This window comes from Struthio camelus, chromosome 3 (assembly GCF_040807025.1).
Source record: "Struthio camelus isolate bStrCam1 chromosome 3, bStrCam1.hap1, whole genome shotgun sequence".
Classification (NCBI taxonomy): Eukaryota; Metazoa; Chordata; class Aves; order Struthioniformes; family Struthionidae; genus Struthio; species Struthio camelus.
This window is the reverse complement of record NC_090944.1, coordinates 131,653,445-131,680,311: the sequence shown is the minus strand read 5'-3', so window position 1 is coordinate 131,680,311 and position 26,867 is coordinate 131,653,445. Positions and strand designations below refer to the sequence as shown.

At 40.0% G+C, this 26,867-nt stretch overlaps 1 protein-coding gene across 9 annotated transcripts; it reads left to right on the top strand.

Annotated features, from left to right (window-relative positions):
* On the top strand, positions 1–22,688 carry PAPOLG (poly(A) polymerase gamma). 9 transcript variants are annotated; one of them, XM_068940356.1, is made up of 23 exons: positions 1–33; positions 3,576–3,734; positions 3,806–3,872; positions 4,629–4,710; positions 4,796–4,905; positions 7,414–7,467; positions 8,993–9,104; positions 9,743–9,832; positions 10,776–10,914; positions 11,079–11,151; positions 11,233–11,353; positions 11,521–11,605; positions 12,003–12,056; positions 14,592–14,711; positions 15,070–15,179; positions 17,329–17,450; positions 17,537–17,706; positions 18,661–18,767; positions 18,858–19,084; positions 19,903–19,974; positions 20,474–20,530; positions 21,363–21,478; positions 21,625–22,688. In XM_068940356.1, the coding sequence occupies exons 2-22, from the start codon at positions 3,583–3,585 to the stop codon at positions 21,459–21,461; spliced, it is 2,223 nt and encodes a 740-aa protein (XP_068796457.1). In that variant the 5' UTR covers positions 1–33; positions 3,576–3,582; the 3' UTR covers positions 21,462–21,478; positions 21,625–22,688. The 9 variants fall into 9 exon arrangements, 8 of the variants coding, with proteins under 8 accessions (XP_068796457.1, XP_068796453.1, XP_068796459.1 ...); XM_068940352.1 differs by having other exon boundaries at positions 20,474–20,560; XM_068940358.1 differs by having other exon boundaries at positions 29–428.
* The last annotated feature ends 4,179 nt before the right edge of the window (positions 22,689–26,867 follow it).

The window sequence follows — 26,867 nt, the reverse complement described above, 5'->3', positions numbered from 1 at the left end:
GCTGTCGGGAAGGAGGTGGTGGCGGCGCGCAGGGTACAAGGGGCGCGGGCCGTGGGCGGCGGCCGTGGGTTGGGCTGTGTGTGCGCGCGCGCGTGGAGCGGGGTGCGGCGCGGCGCGGCGTCGCTTGCGCCATGAAGGAGACGTGCGGGTGAGGAGGCGCGTGGGCGGCCGTTGGGCGAGCGCCCTTCCCTCCCTTCCCGCCTCACGTCTCCCCGGCGGCCCGTGTCGCCGCCGGCCGCTCAGCGCCCGCAGGCGCTGTGTGAGGCGGCCCGGCCCGCGAGGGGCTGCTTCGGTTAACGTTGTTGCATTTTGGGTTTTGGTTTTTTTTTTTTAAGACCTGTCTTGCCGCTGTGAGGCCTGTGAAGACAGGGCAGGTCTTGCGGGCACGAGTTAAAGCCTTGGTGGGTCACGAAGGTGGTGGTGTCCAGGTGCTGAGGATGAAGCTCTTGTTATCCCCCCTTGTCTAAAAGTGATTCTGTGTAATGCTATTTAAATGTGGATAAGTAACTTTTTTTCTGGGTGTTGGTGCCTATAGCTAGATGCTCTAGCTTGCCAGCAGGTGCCCACAGGTTTTTTTTTTTTTTGGGGTAGGAGTCTCTGCAACTCTGTAGGAATGAAAGTTGCAGCTTGTAACTAGAGCTGTTCAGGCAGAGTGGGTAGCTGGTGATATTTCAGTGAAGTCTGTTGAAGTCACTGTGATTACCTTGTTTTGTCCTGTGCTATTAGCTGCGGTGGTTCAGGAGGTAATTTCCAGTCATTTCTGCCCTCATGTGGTGAGGGTGGAAGAAAGTTCAGTGTTAGGTAACCTTATCGGCAGCTCAAGGCAGTCTGACCTCACGAGTTACAGGAATGTGTTTGCAGTAAACATGTATGCACTGATGACTGAAGACAGTTCTCTGAACCTGAATAATATAAATTTATCTATTCTCCCCCAGAACGTGTAGGAGAAGATAATTTGCCACTCAGTGAAACTATAGATGAGTGGCAAAACCTGAAACAAATTTATTTTGATTATGGCTTGTCATATGACACTAGGATCTCTTAGAACTGAGAGATCTTGGAGCTGTTTACTGTGGTGGAGAAACTGAAGCAGAAGGTTGGGAAATATTAAGCTAAATGGAGAACAGACTCCTCATTTAAACAGAAGGCTTAAGGAGGAATAGATAACATAACATGCTGTACTACTTTTTGTCTCTGAAACTTTTTTCTTTGTGTATGCCTGGCAGCCTGGTAAACTTGAAAGAGAAAAGTGAAATTTTTTTTTTAGTGCTCAAAGGAGGAACAAATTCCACTGGACATCAGTCACTCAGTAAAACTTTCCAAGTACCTTTTCACTTCAGCTCTTGAATTATGAGATCACACTCTTTAGTAATGCCTACAGGAAACTGAAAAAATATCTACTGTTGATTTAAGGAATTTGAGATTAAGAACTTCTGATTTATCTTTCTGTTGTGTGATGAGGCATCTGAATGATATTGTTTATGTATGTCAATCTCTAATTATAGTCTCTGTAGGAAGAATAAGGGCAACGAAAGGTAGGTGGTGTCCTTCCATATGGTGGAAAGATCTCAAATGCTAAAAAGTCTAAAACCCACTCCTGCTTTGAGCAAACTTTCTGAAGTATAAGTTTTATGAAGTAAATAATGCCTAAAACACATAGGAAGCAACTCTGCTGTAGCTATTTTAAACTTAGATGAAGTGCATAGCAGAGCCTCTTTGAGAAAAAATCCATCTTCCTTCAGTTAAAAATGAAAAGACAGGTGGTCCTGCTGCTGTAAAATCAACTGCTGAAGGTATCTGGTGAGTGTTTTCTAATCCTGTTCCAGTCAAAATGTGTCAGATAACTTAAATGATCTTAAGTATTTCTTGACTAACCCAGCTAAAATTTGATGTTGTCTATAGGTAAAGTAGAAAATATCCCTTTTTGAATAAAGGTGTGGTTAATCACTTTAGCTTTGGAGTCCGGATGTGGACTCTCTGACAGAGTAAGCTGAGATGCATTAACATTTTAATGTGTTCCTCCTGTTGATACTAGTGTTTCTGTAGAGCCCCTTAATGCATTAAGTAGAATCTAATTTCCTGTTCCAGGTCTTTCTCTCTCTTGATCTTCAGCTGGTATGCCAAGTGTTTTCTCTCCATTTTTCCACTCTCACATGGTCTCCTGTAACTGCATTGGGAGCTGACTGTGCCAGGCTAGATGGGGATTCAGTAGTAAAATGGAAAGGTGTATCAAAACTGGCACATATTCCTTCACTAAGGGATGTGTGAGTTTAAAAACCACTTCGTTATCAGTGTCATAGTATCAAGTGCTACGTGACCCTACAGGAGGAGTACTCGCCGAGAAAGGTTTGACAGCCTTCTGATAGATGCTGGCCCTGGGAGAGCTGCCATGAAAGAGGCATGTCAGAGGCTAGGGTGAAGTTCATTATGCAAATCTGTGCTCATTAATAACCAAGACATGTGAATAACTGAGTTTAAATTTTGAAACATGTGAAATCTGAGACATGTAATGGCTGTGATATGAGAAGGAGGGCTGTGATTCATTGGCAATTCATCAAATACCATTCCTCACAGTTGCCTTCACTGCGCAAAGCCGTATGTGTAGAAATATTGCAAAATACTTGTTGCAGAGGCAGCGGGGCTAGAAGAGGAAGAGAATAACAAATAGCTGCATCTCCTCGCAGGGAAAAAAACAACCTTACTTTGTACTAGCGTCTCAAACTCAGTATAAAGCTAAGCTGCCTTTGACCAACCTTTACAAATACAGCTGAACTTGTGCTACTTTATACACTGATATTTCTTGGTTTCGGGAAAAAACTGATGCATGGTTTGTATGTACAGTTAAGTCTCTGAGCTATGGAAATTAAACACTCTATATTAAGAGTACGAGGCACTCCTAGCAAAGTTAGTTGCAGATTGGTGTTTCCCTTCACATTCTCCCTTAACTACAAATAAGGTAATACTTAAGAATCATTAGTTCACTGTGTCAACTCTATTTAAGGTACCACTTTGTTATAGACCCTTCCTCTGTATAATCAAGTATAATGCCTTTCCAGAGTCAATAAGAGCACAGCAAATCTGTTCAATTTTCTGTTGGCTTGTTATGATAGCATACCTCATCTAACTGAAAGCAGCCAGTGTTAGAGAGTCTTGTTTCCCAGTAACAGGAAACTGATGGGGTGGGGAATACCTTTAAATCTAAGCTGAAATGTATCCAAAACTTCTGAAGCATGCAGTGTTGCCCTCAGTGGGTTGCAGACCTTTTTATTTCGTGGTGGTAAGTTCTAATTGTCTAAAAGAATGTGCACGGATTGTACTGAGGTAGGAGTAACTTGGTCTTATATCCAGAATTTAAAAAGTAGTTGTGACTCTTAGTATTGGCAACTTGACCTCTAACTTACAGGTTAGTACAAGAGTGTCTTACTGTGCATGAGCGGGGGATTCTTTTCTCATTTCTGTTATAAAGCTGGGTAAAAGAGCAAAAGCTTATTTGGAAGCCTGTAAGCTGAAGTGTGGTGCTCAATAAGATTTTTTTGATTTTTGTAAAGTCTTCAGCATTTTATTTTCTCCCACAGAACTTCTATGCTGCAGAACCAGCCTCAAAGGCACTATGGAGTTACCTCTCCAATTAGCTTGGCTCCTCCTAAGGATATAGATTATATTCATACTCAGAAGCTAGTTGAGGCAATGAAGCCATTTGGGGTATTTGAGGATGAAGAAGAACTGAATCACAGGTATGACAAGACTGTAACATTTGTTAAATTGGTCCCAAGAAACGAGAGATTAATATGGATTTTCTTTACAGACTGGTTGTTCTTGGTAAACTGAATAGCTTAGTCAAAGAATGGATTTCAGAACTTGGCGAGAGCAAGGTAAGAATTTTATAAATTCTTACCAAAACAACTGAAACCTTTTTTTACTGCTTTTAAGTACCGTACTGCTAGAGCTTATGCTCAAGTTCAGCTTTTGACTTTCCTCTTGTGTATCAAGTAGAGCTGTAGTAACAGTTGTTGTAATAAGGTATGAAATACCTTTCATGTCAAGATCTTGCAGTTTTTGGGGCAGTGGCTGTATTTGTAAAGTAGCTGTATCAGTTGACCGTAGCAGTGCACGAAACTGAAACAACGTGTTGTGAGATGAGATAGATGGTAAAGGGGCAATGGTTTTCAAATAATGCCCCAAGGCTTAAAGCACTCAATTTACTTAGAAACTATTTCATTAAACTTACCTTTTGTATAGTTCTTAGACTGTGTTAACCTATATAGATCTGCTACAGAGGAGATAAGTGACAGGTTTTAACTTTTTATAAATTAATAGAAGGACTGCTATGTTACTTGTTCTTTTCTTGAGTTGCAACCTGTTTCTTCAGAGAAACAATAACAGTTTATTAGACTAACAACTCAGTACCCACATAAAAGGACCTGTTTAAGGAGACTGGTGTGATCGTTTTAAATAAGTTAGATGTTGCTGGGATCTTGCTCTCAAGTGCTAAGAAGTTACAAGCTGTGATCTATTGAGAGCCTAAAGACTTCAGCTAGTGTCAAAAGAAGCTCAAGCTAGTTAAGCTTGCACATAGGTCAATATGTTTCTTTTTTCCTAAAGCAAACTATTTCTTTTTTTACCCACAGAATCTTCCCCCTTCAGTAGTAGCAAATGTTGGTGGCAAAATATTTACGTTTGGTTCTTACAGGCTTGGAGTACACACCAAAGGTAGAACTTTAGTTGTCTGGTCGTAATACCAGTGTTTGAAAGTGGCTAGCTACATTAACTGAAGAAATGGAATATTTCTTTGCAGGTGCTGACATAGATGCCCTTTGTGTTGCTCCTAGACATGTGGAAAGATCGGATTTCTTTCAGTCTTTCTTTGAAAAACTAAAGCATCAAGAAGAAATAAAAAATCTAAGAGTAAGCTTTCTCCTTCATAGACTGTGCAACTCCTGCATATAATAGGAATATACATGTTCAGGATTCACACTGGTAGTGAATGTCTTACAAACCAAAATAAAAATATATTTTTTTTTCCTGACTGTTTTTAAGCAACACTAAACATTATTTTATACAGTATAAAAATGCCAAAGTCAAGCTTTCACTTGATGTCCCCAGTGACCAACTACATCATAGGAATCCTTGTTGTGGTACTTACTCCCCACACCTCAAAAAAAGGTTTGGGAATGAATCATCACTGTAGCAAAAAGCAAGGTTGTCCCTAGGACCCTTGCTTTATTCCTAGATGTATGAAGAGGCCTGGAAATGAAGTATTGCATGCCCTAAGAGGAAGGAACAGCCTGAGAACTCAGGCAGATCAATGTGATGTGGAAAGGCTTCAGTCAGTAGCCTTGCCATAGAGTTTCTCTGGATGCTATTCAGCATCCTGAATCATTCTTCTCCAGTATTGTTCCTCGCTGGATACTCCAGCCTGAGACTTTTTGCCAAAATGATGCACACTGGCGGCTTGATATAAAGTAAATAGGAGCTGCACTGTGAATGTGTAATACTAACTGCTTTGTAAAATCACCTTCACAGTGCTGCAGATTCTTGCGTGCAAAACTGAACTGCTAACCTGTCAATTTTTGAGCCGTAAAATAGGGATAATGCCATTTCCCTTGTGAAGAAAGGGAGGTAAAGACACTTCTGTGGTAAAGTCCTTAAGGTGCATGTCACTCAGGTGTCTAGAGAAAAGCTTGAGGGGAAACTGCTAGACTATGTAGGTAAAATGTTCCTACTTCTATCTGTAGGACTAATCAAGGTGAAACATGATCTTAATTGCGATTTGATGACGTGCTTTCATAGCTGAACTCTAAAAACTTCTTTTTTGTAACTGGCTGTTTTCTTTGAAAGATCTAGCAAGTAATAGTACCGGTGCTACTAGAACTGCAATTTTAGTGTCCGTTGTCAAAGGCAGTTGGTTTAACTATGGTGACATCTCTCTTGCTGTTGCTTCAGTCACTTGTATGGATGTTTCCTGTCAGTTAGCCTCCAAGGAGTCCATGTCTCTTGAGTAGAACAGCAATGAGACTTGAGGCATCTTGAGATGATTAGAAGTCTGAAAAACGAAATGAGTATATTAACCCTTCAGAGGACATGGGCGGCTAGGTGTTTCCTTAGCTTCTCAAAAACCAACATTAGAGCAGAACTTGCCTCCCACTGGAGGCATAGCCTCCCACTGAACAGAGACCAAACAAGGCCAGTTTGCTTTACCCTATTCTCTTTTCCCTTCAGGATGTCAGAGATGCTTCCCTTTAACTTTTTTCACTAGAATTTAATAGAATATCCTACTGCTTCTTTGATTGTGTCTTGTTCTTTTCATGTTAATTGGCTGTGTTTCCAGGTTCTTGCCCAGCTTGTCTCCTGCATGTTTAGATAGGACTGCTTCCTCTAATGCCATTTGTGGGAGACTGAGTCTAAGTGAGCATGGAGGAGGAAGACTTTGTCCCTCTGGGGCCAGGCAGCTACTACCTGTAAATGGCTAACCCTGTTGCTCCTCCTAGAAACTTGAGTTGGAAAGCATGATGTTCGTGTGGGTTCCAGCTATCCAGCTAAAGTTGAGTGTTGTACATGTTCGTTCCTGTCTAGAGGGTTTTTTTGCCCCCTTTTTTTTTAAAGGCCACACTAAACTCTAGCTGCTAAACTCTCCAGCCTGTATTGAACATGGAGACTCTTTCTTTGGAATAAGTGGTAACTACTTGACTCGGTTAAGGCTAATCTTCACAGTTGGCAAAAATAGTGAAGTGTCTGTAGCTTTCTGCTGCAAGTTCAGGGAAAAAAACTCCACAATAAAGCCTTTCTTCTCTCCAAACTCCAGTAAAGGAAAAGTGTTCCCCTAGTCTAGTTGTCGTCTTACAGTTTTTTTGAAAAACTTCATATGTAAAGCTAATGAGATTTTGTTCAGGTGACTCTCCTGGAAACAGGGTCTCACAGTAGGCTGTGGGACAAATCTAACAAGTGATCTACTCTGAACATGATAAAACTGAAGACTGTCCAGTAAGATAGCTGCTAGCTCTTTCAGGCATGGTAGGAAACAAAATTATGGGAGACCAGCGCACACTGTGAAATGTGGACTGGATTATTTTAGATTTCTCTGGATGTTAGCCAATAGTAAGATAGCTGCAGATATCTTTCACTTGTCTTCCTCACTGCGCAGCTAAGTATCGTAAGTACAGACACAAATGGTTCGTTGTGCAGTGACTGTTAGTCAAAATACATGATCAGCCTCCAAGCCTGTTGCTAAATAGCTTTTTAAGCTAATATTGGTACAATGCTACTTGCTGCATATAAACAATTTTAGTGACTCGATCAACTATAACTGACAGTATTAAGTCTGTATACTGAAGAGTTTAGCCGTGTTTTGTCCTAGTCTAGGAAGAATGTGAAAAGTAGCAAAAAGATGCTTTCTGAGACTTTTTCTCTTCACAGGCAGTTGAAGATGCGTATGTACCTGTTGTCAAGTTTGAATTTGATGGCATTGAGGTAAGAATTTCATTGCTCCTTTACTGAGGATTGTTTTTCATGCTTTGAAATACGGTAGTTCTTCCAGGGACAAGTGACTGCTACTTAAAAGGTTATTGGTATGTTAAAGTGGATGTAGGAAGCTATAATTGCATAGCCTTCCTGCAACCTATCCCAAGAGAAGACATTGCACTAGAATTGGTAGTTACAGGAGAATAATCCAGAGAAGTCTGAAAGCTATTACAAAACCAGCAGTCCTGATACAACTGAAAACAAAATAAGTGAATGTAGTGGCACTGATAAAAATGATCTCTTAACTGTCAAAAGTTTGCTTGTGACTTAGACTTGAAATACTCATTTCCTTAATGGAGGATGTGTTCCCTGATCTGCCAGCATTTAAGGCAACGCTTAAATTGCCCTAGAATGAACTGAAAAAAGAGCAGCTGCGCATCAGGAATGCAAGTTGCTGCCCGTCTTTCCTTGCTACAGGTATTTAACCCTCTGTGTAGGGCTGTTAAATTCCTAGTTTGCTCTAGTCCACCAGGATGTAGAATTTAAACTGACAGTGAGCAAGGAAGGGAGATATTACAAACTAGTTGCCCCTAGGAAACCTTGCAGACCTGGGAACAGCAGGTACATCTTTTTCTAAACCTGTTCTGTAGACGATGGTGGCTTAATTGAGTACCGTTTATTTTAAAAGTGTGTGCAGACTGGGAATAGAAGCACTGTTTCTTGGTAACTCTTCTTTGCTCTGACAAGCTATCTTTCTACACAGGGCTGTTTTATTTTTATGGGTATGTGTGTATATAGATATATAGTGTGGGAGTGTATATAGTTACTTGTATAGCTCATTATATAAATCACGTGGGCAGACTAAGCACTTTCTTGCCAAACAAAGGAAGCAGTTGTGAGGCAAACAGGATCTGGAAAATGAAAGGAGTCAAATGGCAATCTCTTATCTGCCTAGAATTGTCAGCTTCCGGAATCCTCTTATCTTAAATAAATCTTATGCAGTAAATAAACATCTGAACGTTATAGTAACTAAGGAAGTTACTGCATTGATATTGCTGTCATCAGGACACTTATTCAATGGCCTCTTGATGGGTCTGTATTTGTAAAGACCAAAGAGTAGTCTTCCTGTAACCTCACCTTACTAAAAAAAATGTGCTTCAGGATCAGAATAATGTATTGCATAAGAAAAGTGCTCTCATCTTCACTGAAGTGTAGTTGAGGTGGTTGAACCTAAACCTAATCAAAGAATTATGATGTAACTTCCCTTTTAAGTGGAAATTCTAAGTTTAGAACAACTACTCAAAAAAACTTCCTTCAGTTTAAAAAAGTGTGGTGCAATGTAGTTATGTAAATAAAATATGGAACTTCTAACAGTTTTCTCGAATTTTCTGGCAAATACCTCTCTTTGCAGTCGTGTAATTCTGAATATGAATAATCCCTACTGTTCTCCAGACTTTACCGGTTGACCCTCACTAGCGTGCTGTTTGCAAGCAGTGCGGTGTTCTAACTCATGGTTGGCACTTCTTTCTCCAAGATTGATCTCGTGTTTGCAAGACTGTCTGTACAAACGATTTCCGATAATCTTGATCTCAGAGATGACTCGCGCCTGAGAAGTCTGGATATAAGATGCATACGGAGCTTAAATGGTAAGCATGTTCATGCTTATTTAAAAAGAAAATGTTACTGAAGTTGGTATAGAAATCTATAGAGAAAAATACATTACACAATTCAAGTTTGTGCGGAAGATGCAGAAACTGATCTCCTGTGTGCTTACAATCTGAGGAGGTGGTGAACGGACTTAAATTTAAAAGTTTTAAGGAGTGCAATCAGGTAGACCTGTATTTCCTGTTCCTTTGGTCAAGCTGTGCGTTGTTGCAGTTTGTTGCCACAGAACTTGCGCAGATAAATAAAGGAGAGCCCATGATAGAGAACGTTGTGTAGTAATTCATAAAAACAAAGGTATTTAGAACACTGGAAGCCCAACTTACTTGCAGTTTAACACTGGCTTAATTGTCCCTGGCTGTGGAAAGAAACCTAGCTTTCAAAATCCGTGTGGGAAGGTCTTATTAGAAATTGTTTGCTGAAGTCTAAACTATGAAAAAGCTGTTCTATGCACTGGTTCAAGATGTAAAGAAATATGGGATGTTATGTATAATAAGCAAGGCATCCAAACTTGTTTTCATAGTCTTTTGATGATAAAACTTTAAGGTATTGAACCAGCACAGCAGGAAACCGATTTGTACCTGTTACTGTGAACTCCTATACCTCAACTCTTCTCTTACAGGCTGCAGAGTTACTGATGAAATACTACATCTGGTGCCAAATAAGGAGAACTTCCGACTCACGCTCCGTGCAATTAAACTGTGGGCAAAGCGTGAGTAATGTGATTGTTTATGATCTTTAAAATTTCAGAAGCATCTCATGCTGGGAAAAGTAAGTTTCTAAGCCTGTTGGGGGGTACTTCAGCTTTGGATAGTCATTTAAACATCAGTTTTATCTTGGGCATAGACTAAATCTTGATTAGTGTATTTCAAATCTAAACCGCAAATGCTAAAGGTCTGCCCATGTGGTAAATTGTGATGTGTGTGTTTTTTTTAATGCGGGGTTAGGGGGGATGCCTGCAAGGGAAGGTGCTATATTGCTTATCAGGAATCACAGAATCACAGAATGGTTGAGGTTGCAAGGGACCTCTGGAGATCATCTAGTCCAGCCTCCCTGCTCAAGCAGGGCCCCCTAGAGCATATTGCCCAGGATCACATCCAGGCGGGTTTTGAATATCTCCAGCGAAGGCGACTCCACCATCTCTCTGGGCAACCTGTTCCAATGCTCTGTCACCCTCACAGTGAAGAAGTTTTTTCTCAGGTTTAGGTGGAACTTCCTGTGGTTCAGTTTCTGCCCGTTGCCTCTTGTCCTGTCGCTGGGCACCACGGAGAAGAGACTGGCCTCATCCTCTTGAATGCGACTACAAATGATGAAAAAGCTCATTAAGACACAGAAGCTTCATTTGGGCATGTGGCTAGAGCGAGTGCTAAAATGATAGAACTTTTTTCTTAAGGGAGGTTGGTGTTAACTGTATATCTGTAACAATATAAGCGAACTTTGGAGTAGCAATACTTATGGGAAGTGGTGGAATAACGATTTTTTTTTATCACTAAGGAGGAACATTTTTTGTCCTTATCCCACTGCCAAAATACTTGACTTTCCTGAGGCTAAAGTGTACTAAGTAATCTACGGATTGCGAAGTCGGTGCTGTTCATCTGAAGGAATATACTAATGTACTGAAAGAATAAAGACTAACTAAAATATGTCCGTTCTAGGACGTGGTATATACTCCAACATGCTGGGATTTCTTGGTGGGGTTTCCTGGGCGATGCTAGTAGCAAGAACATGTCAGCTCTATCCAAATGCATTGGCTTCCACTCTTGTTAACAAGTTCTTCTTGGTTTTTTCAAAATGGTAAGAGATACTGTTTGTAACACTTCAAACTGTACCAAGTAGTAAGTCTTGTAAAGCTAGTTATCAATTTAAAATTATGTCAACAACATTCAGTTTTAACTTAAATTACATGCTTGAGCTTTACACTGACAGTTGATTCCTAGTTACTGGCTCTTCTTATATAGGGAGTGGCCAAATCCTGTATTGCTGAAACAACCTGAAGAGAGTAATCTTAACTTACCTGTATGGGACCCTAGGGTATGTAGACATTTAATTCAGAAGCCTTTGTTTTCCTTCTATCCTAAGTTTATGCTAAGCAGAACTGTTTTAATGCCATAGGTGAACCCATCTGACCGATATCATGTAATGCCTATAATCACACCAGCCTATCCACAGCAGAACTCTACGTACAATGTATCTACATCAACACGAGCTGTAATGGTGGAAGAGTTCAAACATGGTAAAGATATTAAATGCTTACCACATTTATTAATTGACTGGAAGAAATATAATGCTTTGTAATGTAGAACTGCATTGTTTCAACGGAATTACTTTTTGATCTGTCCCTTAGTGTTTAGAACTTACAAAGCTCCTAACTCATGCTGGTGCATTGGGTTTTAATTGCAGGCCTTGCAGTTACAAATGAGATTCTCCAAGGAAAATCAGACTGGCCAAAGCTCCTAGAACCGCCAAACTTTTTTCAGAAGTACAAGTATGTATGAAGTCTGTCTGAACTTGACATGGTTTATGTACTGTTAGCGCAGGGGATTTTGCCTCTCAGTCTAAACAGAAGATAGCATGAATGCCTGTGTCTTTCAGAAAATGGGAGGTGATCAGATGACTTTTGGTAAGGATGCGTGCAGGGATACTGGGCATGCAGAAACTATGTCATACTGCTGACACCATTTTTATTAACAGAAACTCAACTATTTTGACTGTAGCAGAAAGTGATCCTAAAAGATGTCATCAATTTTTCTTTAGTTAATACTGTATGGAATACAGGATAGCTTTCTTATTTGGAAGTCATATTCTACATATATCTATGGCAGTTGTTTTCATTTCACTTAAATGAAGTCCTGAGCCAGTATATTATTTTCATTTTCTTTTAGACACTATATTGTACTAACTGCAAGTGCATCTACTGAAGAGCATCACTTAGAGTGGTAAGATTCTTTGAATGTGGATTCAGTACCTAAGTGAAAACCAATTCAATGTTGCACTATGTTTAGTTAATAAAGTATTGAAGTGTACAACTTGGCATTGAATACAGGATCAACTGAAGTAGAGTTCATCTGCTAAATGAAGAGCTGTCTTGTCAAAGGCAGCTAGCATTAAATTTGCTGTTTGAGGAAACTAACCTGAAGACTGAATTCTGAAGAGAAGGGGCAAAAAGGGCTAGAGTGTGTACGTATCCAAGTCAGATGGCCTGGATCATCTCAGGAAGCAGACGCAGTGAGTCTAGGGAGGCTGTTTACGCCCACATGTTGCAAGTTAAAAGCTCCTTGTTACAGAGACTGAAGTGATTGTGGAGAACTTGGTGTGATCAGCTGTGTAATGACTACTGAAGAGCTAGATCTTCCAGTGACTTCTAGACCTTCTTAAAATGCTAGGCTTACCTTTTATTACTGGATGTAATATTTAATTTACAATTAAACTGTACTCAACATTAAGTTGCTCTGGTTATGTGGTCAGCCTATACCAAGGCCTGTTCTTTCTCAGTGAAGCGAAACAAGCCTCTGAGCATCTGAATGCTGCTAATCACACTTACCAAACTTTAACCTAGTGGTGGAGTCGGACCTCTTGGGTTCAGTCCTGAAAATGTTAAGTGTTTCGGTATGGTCAATAGTAGATGGGTAAATTGCAGAAGTGCTGGTCTACTTTGCAAAACTTAATGTGAGAACAGCCTCAATTGTAATTAAAGGAAATAACTGCTTAGAGCACTTTTTGCCTCAAAGGAGGTATGTCAATATTTACTTGCTTGGCGTGTGTGAGTAACAGTGCCAAGTAATTGTATGAATCCTAAAACAGGAGGAGAACAGAAGACTCGTTTAGGGGGGAGCTTATCAATGTGTACAAGTATCTGAAAGGAGGGAGTAAAGAAGATGGGGCCAGACTCTTTTCAGTGGTGCTCGGTGATAGAGCAGAGGCAACGGGCACAAACTGGAACGCAGGGAGTTCCATCTGAACGTGAGGGAAAAACTTCTTTACTGTGACGGTGACTGAGCACTGGAAGAGGTTGCTCAGAGAGGCTGTGGAGTCTCCTTCCCTGGAGATATTCAAAAGCTGTCTGGATATGATCCTGGGCAACGTGCTCTAGATGACCCTGCTTTTGAGATCATCTAGTCCAGCCCCCCTGCTCAAGAGATCCCTTCCGACCTTGGCCATTCTGATTCTGTGAGGAGCTAGAGAATATAGTACTATAATGTGTATTTTGATCTTAACTTTGCAACGATTCTCTATAAAGAAATGAATACTTTGCTTGCTCCAAGCAAGCAAAGGAGCTGTATGTGTAACTATTCTCTGTTCTGAAGGCACCTTGATTATAGTTCAAAGTTTGGTTTGTGTTCTGTAAGAGGAATCATTAATTTCTGCATCGCCTCTAAATGATAACCTAATTAATGTTTAAAGAACAGTTTTAATGAGTAGTATTTTTCCTCTGAACTCTTTAATCTGTTCAGTTAAAAACCCTATGGGCTGCAGCTTGATGTCAGTCACAAGTAGGTGTGCAACAAAGTTGCAAGCAGAGGGCTTAAAGCTGTAGATTTATTTTTATCATGAAACCATTTTAACAGAACAAAGTTTATTGTATCCCAATATCTTATGAGAAAGACTAAAAGTTCTGACTCCAGTAAAAGCTGCTGTTCTCTGTAATGGCAGAAATGAAGACAATGTGGCTCTGGTTATGCATCTGGGAAAACTAAAAAGCAGAAGTTAGTAGGTAGACTCGCTTCAGTTCATCTGCCATAAGAACAAGTTTTTAGTCCAGCTCTTGAGTAGATTTGGAATTAGCTAGCATATCTGTTTTTCACTGACTTAAGATGCCTTTGAAGAACCCACAGACTTTTAACTAGCTTCCTAGTTAGCAGTATTTTATGTAACTGCAGAAAATGGCAGTATTTCTTTTAAATGAAAAACCTTTGAGGTCATGATTCTGATCTTGGCTAGGTTTCTGATGAAACTAAGGTGCCTAGATTATTCCTTTACTAAAGGAAATGTGTTTTCAGTTTAGGCCGGAGGAGTGGAAACTTCACTGATTGGTCTGCAGGTAGAATTGCATCTCCATGCAGATGTAAAGGCATAGCTGTGCTCAAACTTTTTTTTTTTTGGAACTACTCTTCCCCTTGATCTTTGGAGTAAAAAGAAGAATTTTGTTCACTTGCAAATGCAGCCAAAGATGCCGGAATCTGCTTCTTACTACCACCTTCATCATAGGTTCAGTGTTGAAGAGCTGATCTAAATTAGTAGAGAAAAATTACACAACTCAGTCTTTTGAACCTCTGAAGTTCAAGTGTCACTTGGAACTTCTTTGCGCTGTAGTGTGCATAATATAAAATCTAGTGTCTGCTCAGCTGAATGAAACTGACTGCTTATTGTTTAATTAGAATTTATGATTAAAATATTTTAAACAGGCATATAACTACTCTGCTGGCTATGGTTTTTAAAAAAAAGCAAAAGTGTATATATATTTTTTTTACTAGGGTTGGCCTTGTTGAATCTAAAATTCGTGTGCTGGTTGGAAACTTGGAGAGGAATGAATTTATAAATATTGCACATGTAAATCCACAGTCTTTCCCTGGCAACAGAGAACACTGTAAACAGTGAGTTTCATTAATTTTTTTTTTTAAGACAAAGTTTGGGCAGTATTTTGTAACTTGTTAGTACTTGGCCATCTTGGGTTATCTGTGAGATGTTCAGTTAGGGACATGCTGTTTTGTGGGTACAGAATCTCATAGGCAAGATTTTGAACATGTAAGATTATATGTATATACTCCACATTTTTAAATGAGACCTTCAGAGTACTTCTGTGCTTAGGTACAGGCTTGCTCTATCCTTTAACTGCTGTGTATCACTAAACTGTGCAGGCTGTTTTGCCTAATCCCTTCTTGAGACTAAACGCTAAAATCCAAATGGACCTGGTATCTGTGCATAAATGGACTTGTGAATCTGTCTTTTTAGGAGTGGCTATGTGTCAATGTGGTTTCTTGGAATCATATTTAGGAAAGTGGAAAATGCAGAAAGTGTTAACATTGATTTAACATATGATATACAGTCGTTCACAGATACAGGTAAGCCTATATTTTGCTCTGGTCTCTTAGGGTTTCATATTTGATTCTAGTGGAAGTTATTTCATGAAGTGAATTGTGCTTCTTCCGGTGTTAGTTATCTATATATTGCTCTATAGAGGGCAATATATAGGAAACTAGTTTTGTCTTATTTTGACACTTTGGCAAAGTAAGTACATCTTGAAAGAAGAGTGTGTACCACAGTCATGCACCAGGTGAGGAAATACTTTCTAGTAATCCACCTATAGTGGAAATATGGGATGGCAAATTCAATTGAAACTAGGGCTAAACTGTAGTATTCAACGTAGAAAAGGCAATGTCACTGTAAACCTAGGGCTTAAGTTGTTCTGGTGGATGGATGAAGATATTCCTTTTGACATAGGCAAGTAGTAAATCTATGAATAAGCCCAGGTGAAGTAGCAGTTTTGCAGATCGTAGTAAACACATTCATGAAGGAACTGTACCTCATGAAGTGGGTTGTCAGAGACCTGAAGCCTGCAGATATCCATTGCCATGTAGTTATACTTGTCAAAATGGTTGTCAATTGTTAAACTTTGGAATTGAGAACTAAACTGTATCAGATTCTAAAACAAGTTGCTAATGCCTATTTACAGTGTTTTCCTGAAATACAGTTTGAGTATGATACAGTCTCAGAACTGCTTCTTCCTACTTCAAAAGCCAGTAAGTTGTCACAATGCAATTACAGGTGGTCTAGCATGTAAACGTTCATGTTAATCTTCCCACTATTACTTTTTGGTAGATTTAGAAGAAAGAAATCATACTGCGAATGTTAGATATTGCTAGAATCAAGAGGTTTGGGAGCGTTATTTGAAAGCATAGGTCTTGATATTCCGTAGTGGCTTTTTGCTTCCTCCCAGCCTGAATGCCCTTGTATCTCTTGGAAATGGTTGTGTGCTGTTAAGCTTTTGAATAGTGATCTTTTAAGAAGAATTAAGGAAATGGGGCCGCTTGTATCTGAAGTGGCAAGTGTGTTTGGGCGGAGAATTTTAAATGGTGGACAGGTTAGTCAGCACAGCCTATAATACGTTCCAGGCTAGGGTTTGAATCACAAGAGACTGAACAGAAAAGGTATTTCTTGAAAGGTGTGAAATCCTCTGGCAGGTGTGGGAGTGAGCAGTAGTTATTTGACTGAGTAGGAAAGCTTTCTGCTACACTTGGAGAATATTTTTAGAGGGCAAAAGTAACTACTCCAAGCTGTCAGGCTGAAGGATGTAGAGCTATCTGCTTGGAAGGCTTTTGTTAAGTGAATGTTACCTCACTTCTACATAAACATAATTGAATTTACTTTGAGGCAGTAGTTCATATCGGTGTGAGTATTAATATTTGTGCTTTTGTTTCACTTACAGGCCTTCTGTAGAAAGACTTGTAAGCTTTTGTGTAGCCCTGTCCTTACTTTGATCCCCTATGAATGTTTTTAAGCAGACTTCTCTTTCCAGTTCTTCTCAGGATAGACCTAGTAGATAAGGCTGTCTAAATGTGACTCAATTCCATAACAACTGCTGTGCTAGTACAGAATTCAAGTTTCGTAAAAGGCTATTTGTAAGCAGGTTAAGAAAAACTTGCTTAAATTATTGTGCCTACAAGTCAGACATCCTTTACATCTAATCTTACTTTCTTTGACAGATATTTTAATGTCTAAATTACTGGGAAAGTAGATGATGTTATGGAACTTCTGTGAAAATGTAAACTAGTTCAAATCTTGAGAAAGGTGTCTAGTCTCAGTGTGCACAACAAGGTTTAGTTCAGAAAGCTGTTTACGTCTGTTCTTAATTCTCAGTCAGAAAACTAATGGTTAAGGAGTCTTTTCTCCTTAAGTTAAAAATCAACGGAGATCTAATCTGTGCAATTAGCAAAGTGGCTATAACTGACCTTAAACTCGTAGGTGAATAAAAAATAGTTTAAATAGCTATGATCTAGCTAGTTTATACTAGGTGAATGTGAGCTAAGATGCCCCTGCATATCTTGAGACTATATGTGGAATGCTTATGTTCTGCTGTGCTGGAAACTTGTTGCTTTTCCATGGACAGGACAGACTTGAAGGCTGCTATTTCTGAAGAACCCATGTGTAGCTTCAACATACGTGTAACAAAAGCCTCCCAATTAAGAGGCATAACACTACATTTCATGTTAGTTTACAGGCAGGCTAACAACCTCAACATGCTGAAAGAAGGTATGAAGATTGAGGCAGCTCACATGAAGAGAAAGCAGCTCCACTATTTTTTGCCTGCAGAAACCTTACAGAAGAGAAAGAAGGTATAATAAAACTTTTGACTCTTCAGGAAACTTTTTCTTTGCTTGCTTATTCTTTTAAGATCTCACTTTCTAAACTGTTGTTTCAGCAAAGCATGCCAGATATTAGTCAAAATGCTAGTGGCCTTCAGCCCAAAAGGGCCTCTTCAGATGGAAGCTGTTTGGACAGTTCCAGAGATACGGACTCCAGAACACCATATAATTCCCCTTCGTTAAATAGGATATCTAAATTGGACACCTCTACAGCTGAAATAGAAAGGTTAGCACTATAACCTTAGAATTGTGAAAAAGCTACTGTTAACTGACTCGCAATGTGAATCAGTTCTAGGATTTCTTGTTTGAATGTGTAGATCACAAGCATGTGGAGTACTCCAATGGCTTATAGACAAAGCTGACATCTTGGTTGTAGGGGGGGTTGGGGAAATCCTTCAAAAACTAATTAAATGTACACAGACATGTAGGAGTAAAGAGGATCTTGGTACTGGAAAAATGATTCGGTCCTGCATATAAATCCACTTAGGCCAATGCATCATTTAAGCCTGGAGCGCTTGACCTGTAGGTAACTCTGTCTTTAGTAACAAAGGTATGGCTAATGCCAGCTGGAGTTAAGTTCTGATGAAGTACTAATCTTAATCACAGAACTGAACCGCCAACTTACTACTGCTAACTTAGGATGGAGCAGCATAAGAACTCCTTGGCAGTGGAAGTGCGTGTCTCCTTCTGAGAAGTCCACTTATCCATAAAGTACTTCAGCGCAGGAGGAATAAGGAATCTTGGGAGTAATAGCCCAACAGAATCAAATACGTAGTGCTTGCTGTACCGTGGCCCAGTCTGGTAATGGAGAAGTACTATGCAAAAAATAGGAAACTTTGGGGCGCATGTCTGTGGAGCAGAAAACTTGTTAATAGCGGAATGGAATGCTGGGTATTCTAGGCTGGAAAAACAGAACCAGACCATGGAGGACTCGGCTCATGCTGAGCCATGGAGGCTCATGCACAAAGAAAATGCTTAAGTTTTAATTTGCAGTGTAAAGTTCAGCAAAATGAAGATCTGGAAGGCTAGATTGCCTACTAGTTTGTCCTTGTTCAGCGGAATTGCGACAATGAGCTAAGAAAGTAGTCCTCTGTCTTGCTTGAACTTTTTTGAAACTATGTACAGTATTTTGGAAAGTAACATTTTGTAAGTCAAGCATTTAAAAACTTGATTTTTACAGAAACGCTGTAATTCAAAGAGCTAACGGTGCTAGCAGTAGAGAGAAGATACCTAATATAGCTGTGCCATCAGTGTCTAAGGGACTGTCCATTCCAGTTATTGGTTCAAGTATGTATTAAAGTAGTGTGTGTGGGGAGGAGGGGGAATGCAGACTTTTAATGTTATGGTTGAACTCTAAAAGCTGGGTGTCTACTACAGAAATGGAGACTACGGTTACCATAAGAACATCAGGACCTCCTTGCATTGGTTGCACCATTCCTACAGTAGTAGCACATAACACAGTTTCTCGGCTTAGAACGCATCTTACCCAAGGACAACATGAACTACATGGGACTCCAGCTACAAATTCTAAGAATGCTGCACCTAAACGACCTCACTCACCTACCTCAGAAGAATGCCCCAAAAGAACAAAAGATAGAGAAAAGGTATTTTGAAAAAAAAAAAAAAAAAGCTCATGGGTAGCTAGGCAGGGGAGTGTTTGAAATAGTGGTGGGTATTGTTGTAGAATGAGTGGAGTAACTGAGAAGTCGGAATTGAAACATAATGGTAGCTTTACTAGAATGTATGTATGCAAAATTGTCTGGGATCTAAAAGTATACTACTAATAACATTTTTCAAGATCTGACACTAGTCTCTGGTTATGCAGTTTCTAAATACTGTTGTACTTTTTTTGTTACGCTGTACTGTCATTACCAGTTGCTAAATGAACTGGCCCATTTGTAAGCAACTCTTCAAACAATCCAGAAAACACTTTAATTGTCTAACTGAAATGGATATGAATCTTACAAATTTTATCTAGTTCTGGCGGATAATTTGGAAGCCTGTTCATAGTTTTTGTTTAGGAATAAGTCTATTTAGCAGGTCGTCAGCTACTGAAAAGACAAAGCATGGAGTTGCTTGTTAAATATTGTTGTCATGGAAACTTTAGATTAATGCTTGATTTGTTTTAACATTATATACAAAAAGCTGTTCTTGCCAATTTGACTTCCTCTTTGAGGCAGAGAATGAGGAAAAAGCTCACATCTGGCACTTGCAAAGAATCTGAGCCTTTGGCACTACAAGTTAGTATTAAATATATCAAGTACAGGTTTCAAGGCTGAGTAACAAGATTGAGAGACCTGAAATTCCTGTGTGGTCGTAGTCTTTGCTTAAATGTTGTTTTAAGAATGGCTGTTAATACTTCCAAAATGTTGACTGGAAGCTGTACCCAAGTATGAAGGTAACTTTAATTCTGTTCTTCTAGTTAATTGGCCAGGATTCAGCATTCAAAGATGGTGGTAATCCAGAAGATGTAAAGAGAAGATCTGCAGAAAATGTAATTTTGAGGTGGTTTTACTCAAAGTGAAGTAACTGAAAGCCTGAATGTTCTAATGCCCAGACAGCTCACATAAATACTGCATTTACTGATGTAAACAATATGCTTTTTAGTGTAGCTTATCTCAGTCTTCCTCTCTTAAATATTATACCATGTGACTTACCTGTCGAGTGTTATTACTAGATAATGTAGTAGTGTAGAGACTTAAGCCTTTGACCTCTCAAAGGGAGGATAAAGAGCTGTATACTGAATGTAGCTTGCTACTGAAGCATCATCTCTTGAGGGCATGCCCTCAAATCAAGATGTGGTCTTGTGAGCAGCGCTTTCATGAAGTTTGAAATACCTGAAATACTTTACACATGTTCATGGGATATCAAAAATTTGAATGCTTTCCCTGGTCTTAAAGGAGGTGGAGGGTATGCATGTATGTATTTAGCTGTTGTCTTTTATGCCATGAATTTGATGATACTGTTTAATATATCACTTCTGGGTTTTTTAGGATGGCCTTGGAGGAAAATCCATGCCTATTCCAATTATTGACACATCGAGGTCACAGGTATTTTCTGTTGTGCCCTTATCTTCGCAGGTAAATCAAAGCTAGAATCTCCATCGCACGTACAAAGATTATATATAATTAACTTCTGTAAGCTTGGTTCTTCTGGATAGTTGTTAAAGCTTTGCCTGTCATGCTTCCAGCAAATGTGCTGGCCTCTAGCACACAATGAGCTTCTAGGCTTACTTGCGAAACTTAAGCCACAGATTGAAAGTTACTGCGCTTGGAGATCCATGTCTACGTGCACTTGAACACTGCCACAGTTTGTTTCTCAATTTGCTTTTTCCTTACCAAGGAGGAATGTATACTCCTTGCAGATACTTTATAAAGTGCTCTGAGCTGTCGTTATCTTAAATATTGGTATACCAATTTCTATGACAACACTTGGAAGCTCTCAAGAATAAGTGGCTTTCTCTTCTGTGAGAGGTAAAATTTAGTGAGACTGAGGGTTATAAGACTGGAATTAAACTGGCTAGTAGAGAGACGCTATATTCCTGATCCTTTCCGTGGATACCAGAAGAACGCCAGGTTCCTCTATTATGTTGTTAGGCAACTTCTTTCGTGATATGATTTGGGGCGACTCTTTCCTGAGGAAAGAATAAGCATGCAGAGGGGAAACAATTTATCTCTGTAAAATGTGGTGTTAAACAAACAAGTGATATGGTGGAAAAAACAATCTTCTCTGTAAACGTTTAATTTTGGCCATGCTATCTTGGTAGGTTAAGAATGGTGGTATTCTATAGGTTTAGCTGGAAAAGGGTGTATCTGCTACTACTTCTGAATGAATGCATTTAAAACTTCCTTTTCTCTGTGGCATCCCTTTTTTGTGTTGTAGAGGCTTTCCAGTAAAGAACTACCAGATTCCTCATCTCCTGTTCCAACAAATAATATTCGTATTATTAAAAGATCCATCAGACTGACCCTTAACCGGTAACAAAAGTATATCTTCAGGTAAAGATGGTGTGCACTTGTTTACTGGTTCATAAGATCAGTGTCTTGTTACTGTCCAACAAAGTATGGAGGGTCACTGTTACCCTACTGGAAGTTATTTAAATATAAACTAGCTAGTTAAACGTTATTTGCATTTTGACCTGCAGATGCTGTAGGATACTCCTATTACTGTGTAGCTTTTCCAAGATCGCCTACTGACCAGCAACTGTCTGCAAAATCATGGTTTTCTGATTTTTTTAATATTGTTAGCTTAGATGCTTGCTTCCTTTGGAACTACTTTCTGCATACCCTTACAACACGAGTCTTTTAAAAGTCTTAACAGTCACTAGCTGAAAAAGCTTTTGTTGAAACAGCCACAAAAAACAACCTCTCCTGTGACTTGGATTCAGAATGCATGTAAACAGGCTTTATTAGTCACTGGAACCACATTCTGGTTTGAAGTATGTATGAACGTGCTTGTATTTGCTTGTATCCACATGAACTAGAAAAGCATATTATTCTTGTGATCTTAAATTATTTTCCAGTCTGGCACATGCACTCCTGCGCATCTATCACAATGGTGCTCAGCTTCTACAGGCAGTAGCTTTCCACTGTCTAGCACAGCCATGCGCTACACAAGTGATACGTATTGCCTCCCATGGAGGCCCATAAATAATCTAAATATTGAAGAAAATGCAACAGAGGATGCTGCCAAGGTATGGAGATGGTAAAATGTCTCATGCCGTGTTATTTGATTTTTGTCTTAAGGCTGCTCTAAAATGAGATTTCCTTTTTGTTTTCACTGGGTAGCAAAGCTATACTCAAACACACAACTGAAGGCATACTTGAGCATTGAGGCGGCTGAGGGGTGTCATGGTACTACTACCCACCTGCAAGCTACAGCTTTGAAAGTGCTTGGCATGCAGAAAGTGGTATCAGGGTTTCGCTGAAACCCTGGAGGTTGTTCTAAAGAGTTGCATGAAAACTTGCGGTAGTCTTAAGTCAGGTTTTGTAAACAAGCTGATAATACTGCTTGCCCAGTTAAGTACATCAGGGGCTTTCGGGGGGGGGGGGGGGGGGGAATTCTGATCATATGAAACAAATGCTGTGCTAACTTCGTATTGTAATTTCTTTAGTTTGGTGTTTTTGTAAATGAAATTGTATGTTTTTTCCAGAGTATTTTTGTATGTACTGTAAAATACTGTCTTCCAAAGAGAAACTTAAAATCTTCAGTCTCTCCTCATTATTTTTTATGTGGGTCAGATATGCTAAAAACTAATCCCTAACCCAAACCTTTGTCTCACCCCGACCCTCCTCAGGTTGTTCTGCATAATGATGATAACGTGCTAGAGTCAATTTGATGCGAGAAGACTGGGAACGCTCCTTCCCTGCTTCTAGTATTTCCAGGCTTTAGTTTAAAGTTCTGTGAATGAATAGTGCTATCTGTAAACTGAGTTGGTAGCTGAAGTCCCAACTGGCTATTTGGGCAATAGATACCCTTAAACTTTTAGAGAATTGCTTGACTTAAACAGCAATTCTGAGCTCTGATCATCTTAAGCATCCACTGGAGACTTTCTTAGTTACAAGACCTAAGGGCTGTAAAGGAAGAGGGAGAAGTGTGTGTTTTGTAAGGTCTCCCTTATATAATGTCTTTCCCTACTGCTAGTATTCCAAACTTGTAGAGAAAGCATGATTATATTTAGCACAGTATAGTTAGTTTTTTTCCTTATTACATCTGGCTTCTAGTTAGCTTCAAGTGCAAGTTAGCTTTTTAGAAGTCTGTTATAAACAGGTCAGTGGCATTCCACAGCTGTTCTGAAAGCATTCTAACTTCAAATTGGTTTTAGTGGGTTTGAGAGGTCCCATTCTTGCTTCTTCCTCACTCTTCTTCCCCTTGGGGGGAGTGGGGGAAACAAAAGACTCTTAGTCCCAGTTTAACATGAATCAAACAGATTAACAGCAGAACTACATCTTGAGTTTATAAAATAGTTCCTTCAATTTTCTAACCTTGTTTAAAACTCTTCTCTTTAAATATTGTCAAGTCTGTATGCTAGCATACAGAACATATGCAGCTTCAGCACCTGTGTAGCAAAGAAAAAGTTATTTGTAAATTTGAAGGAACTAAACCTGAACTAGGTGATATAAGGTAAGCAGCAAAGCAAATATGAAAATTGTTTTGTAATAGTCTACAACCCTGTAGTATTAACATGCTTTTAAATAAATTCTTCCCCTTGAGTCTTCTCTGACTTGGGTTGGAAGCATCCTTCAGCAAAGTCTCTTGACACTTTCCTCCAAACAATCTTTGGCTGTTTTGCACTTAGGTGTGTACTATTAGAGGGATTATGCAACCAGTCTTCAAAATTAACCTAGCTAGTGGATATTGAGGTACATACCTTCACATAGGTTGTTTTTGTCTTCTTAACTCTTGCTTTGCAGTTTATCTTCTAAACAGCCCTACTTCAATTTTTCTCTTCCTAAGGTTTGAAGAAGAATGTTTAGGAAGAAATTAGGTTATTAGTTACTGGAGCTTGATCCAGCATAGTTGAGATTACATACTTTCTCTTAACATACCTGACTCAGCACTTGGTCCTGCATACAATGACCTCACCGTTCTGGGGTTTCCCTGGATGTTGCAGAAGTGCAGCACTGCCCCAGGGCCATATAGCTAACGTGGTGTTCCGAGTGCTTCCCTTTGCTTTTGATGGGTTAATGGTTGTATTTCTGCTTTTCTGACTAAAGTTAAATTGAATTACAATCTGAACATTTTCCTTGATTTATAGACCTAGTCCTCTGTTAAAATGACTGAAGGTAAAGTTACTCATGTATAAAAAGACTCCATGAAGTTTTCACATCAAACTTCCTGCAGATGTTACTGTCTTCTGTCTGCTTCCTGAGCTAGTTGCTACACTTATGTGTTGGAGATAAAGATGGAAGGGTCGAGGGATATATGATCAACCTCCTTAAAAAGGAGCACTTCTAGTTAAATAGTGTATTGTTAGTAACTTGGGCAAGAAATTGCATCACAACTTAATGTCTTTTGCAGTTTTCTGTTTGTTAGGTATTAGTGAAGAAATGGTTAATGAAGTCATCTACACTTATGTTGCAGCAACTAAGTGACCAAGTAACAGAACATTCAACTTTTGCCTTAATGAGTAAAAAGCAAAGAAAAAAGGTGTTTTGAAACTGTTGTTCTTGGTTTTCTGGTGTAATTAGTGCTGCCTTTACGTAATACTTTCATGACATAAGCTCAGTAGCCCCCAAACAAGCCAAAACTCCTAACTGTATTTTAGCTGTTACCTCATCGCACTTACAAAGAGCCTGGACCTAAGCGTTACTCCAGTAACCCAAAGGCCATGGTTGTAGTACGCCACGGGAGGGGGATCCCTGACCTGCTACTGCTAACCACCCTGGCATGGAGGCGCTGTGCCCTGGCCTCAGAAATCATACCACTGTAGCAGGCATTTTGCAGTTCCTGTGAAAGCAGCTCCCTTCCCCTTCCGCGGTGGGGCTGCGTGCCCTTTCCCCAGCAGGCAAGCCAAGGGGAAGGAAAGGGGAGGCTGCCTGTTTTTTGTCTCCTCCCTGCCTCCTGCAACCAAGGCTTCCTGGCTTGGGTGGGGTGGGGGCAGGTTTGTGTTGTCAGGCCAGCAGTGGGGGCGGCCAGGGTGCTGAGAGCTGTGTGTGCAGTGACGGCACCTGGCATGTGACCACCACCACTGCACTCTGAAGGCGGGTGGGAAACACCGCTGCGGCTCTGTGCCTGCCTTCTGCCTCTGCTCACCAGCTTGCAGTGCTGGGTGGTGGGGGTGGCCCTCTGCTTCCTGGCTGCTCTCTTGCTGCCTTGCCTTTCCTTGGATCCCACCAAGCTGAGTGTGGCAGGGTGTTTTCCAGCCCAGGAAAAGCTCTGGGAGCTGGAACTGAGAGGGAGGAGCAGTAGACTAAGAACGCTGCAGGGATGCCTCCCTGTATGCTGGCTGGGAGCAGCCAGGCCCAGCAGGGCTGTGGGCTACCTTGGCCCTCACCTCCCTGCTGCAGGCAGTTGGCCTGGGTGCTGAGCTGTGAATGTGGCCCAAAGGCTCAGGTCTGCCCCAGGCTGCTGGACCTAGTGTGTGTTGTGGTGTGTGTGGTGTGTGTGTTTTTTTTTTTTTTTTTCCTTCTTCTCCAGGAGGCATCTCAGCAGAATAATACCTTGATGGCTAATTCTTCTGTTTTAGCAGATGTGCCTTTTAGCAGTCTTCTGACCTTCAGAAAGTTGATTGAAAGCAAGCTGATACTGCTCGCTGTTGGGCTATTCCTCTTCTGGGAAGACCCTATCTGATTCAGCCATCTCTTTCATGTCATGTGGTCCCAGGCTCCAGCCCATTTTCCTTTCTCTCCTGATACTCTCGCATCTTCCCTTCTTGCCCAAATCAGTCTTTACTTCCTCTGCATTTGAGCTGGGTGGTACTTTGTTCTGTGCTGATGGGATGAAATCATTGGGAGTCTTGAAACCAGAGGAGAAATAACCTTGATTTCAGTTTTAATGGGTGGCAGTGTGGCAATCAGCAGCTATTGCAGGGACCATCCACCTTGGTCTCTATAGTATGTGCAATGGAGAGAAAATGGCTAAACAGGTCTCGCAAGCATGTGCAAGTCTAAATGTTTCAAAGGTTCAACATATGCCCAAATGTGTGGTTTTTCAAAGGAACAGCAAAAAGTCCACTAGTGACACCAGCACAGCCTCCATGCTAAATTTCATGTCCCTGTTTCTGAAATCTGAAGTTAACTGTTTCTTTATAAAACAGTTTTAAGAATTCTTTGAATACAAAGCAGCATATTTTCCCCATGCTTCATTCTTAGAAGTGATTGAGTCATGTTTGTTCTTTTCTAAAAATCAGCTGGAGGCAGTATATGTAATCTTATCCAAAAGCAAGTTTTAGCAGGCTTAGGAGTGACTGGAAATAGGGTCTTTAAAATAGAAAGTGTTGGCTAGCCTTAGTTAACAAAGTGTACTGATGATAATATAGAAAAAATAAAACGCAGTAAATGCTATAGCAAGTAGATTCTAAAGCTAGAAAAAGGTAGAATTAATTTTCTCCCTGCACTTTTAATTCTGTCCCTTTTCTGTGTCTCTCACAGACATATGGCAAGAACAGAAAGTGATCATTAAACACTGTCAAAGTGCAGACACAGAAGATTAAATTGAGGCTTTGTGAATATATCTTAACGTATAAATACTTGGTTGTGTGACTTAACAAAAAAATGCTAAAACATTGCTGTGACTCCTTCTAGGGTTTTTCCTCTTTTGTGTCTCTAATACAGAGCTCATTTAATTACGTAAACCTCTTCCACTGCTGAGCAGAAGAGCACAAACTTGACATTGTGAGCGCTACCACAAAGACTGTTAATAGCTAAAGAAGTAACTGCTAAAAGT

What these genes read in the sequence shown, in the direction of transcription:
- PAPOLG (XM_068940351.1), top strand. An exon ending in GGTGGAAGAGTTCAAACATG is followed by an intron (nt 11,354 to 11,520) that starts GTAAAGATATTA and finishes TTTTAATTGCAG; the next exon opens with GCCTTGCAGTTACAAATGAG. An exon ending in AGAGAAGATCTGCAGAAAAT is followed by an intron (nt 19,975 to 20,473) that starts GTAATTTTGAGG and finishes TGGGTTTTTTAG; the next exon opens with GATGGCCTTGGAGGAAAATC.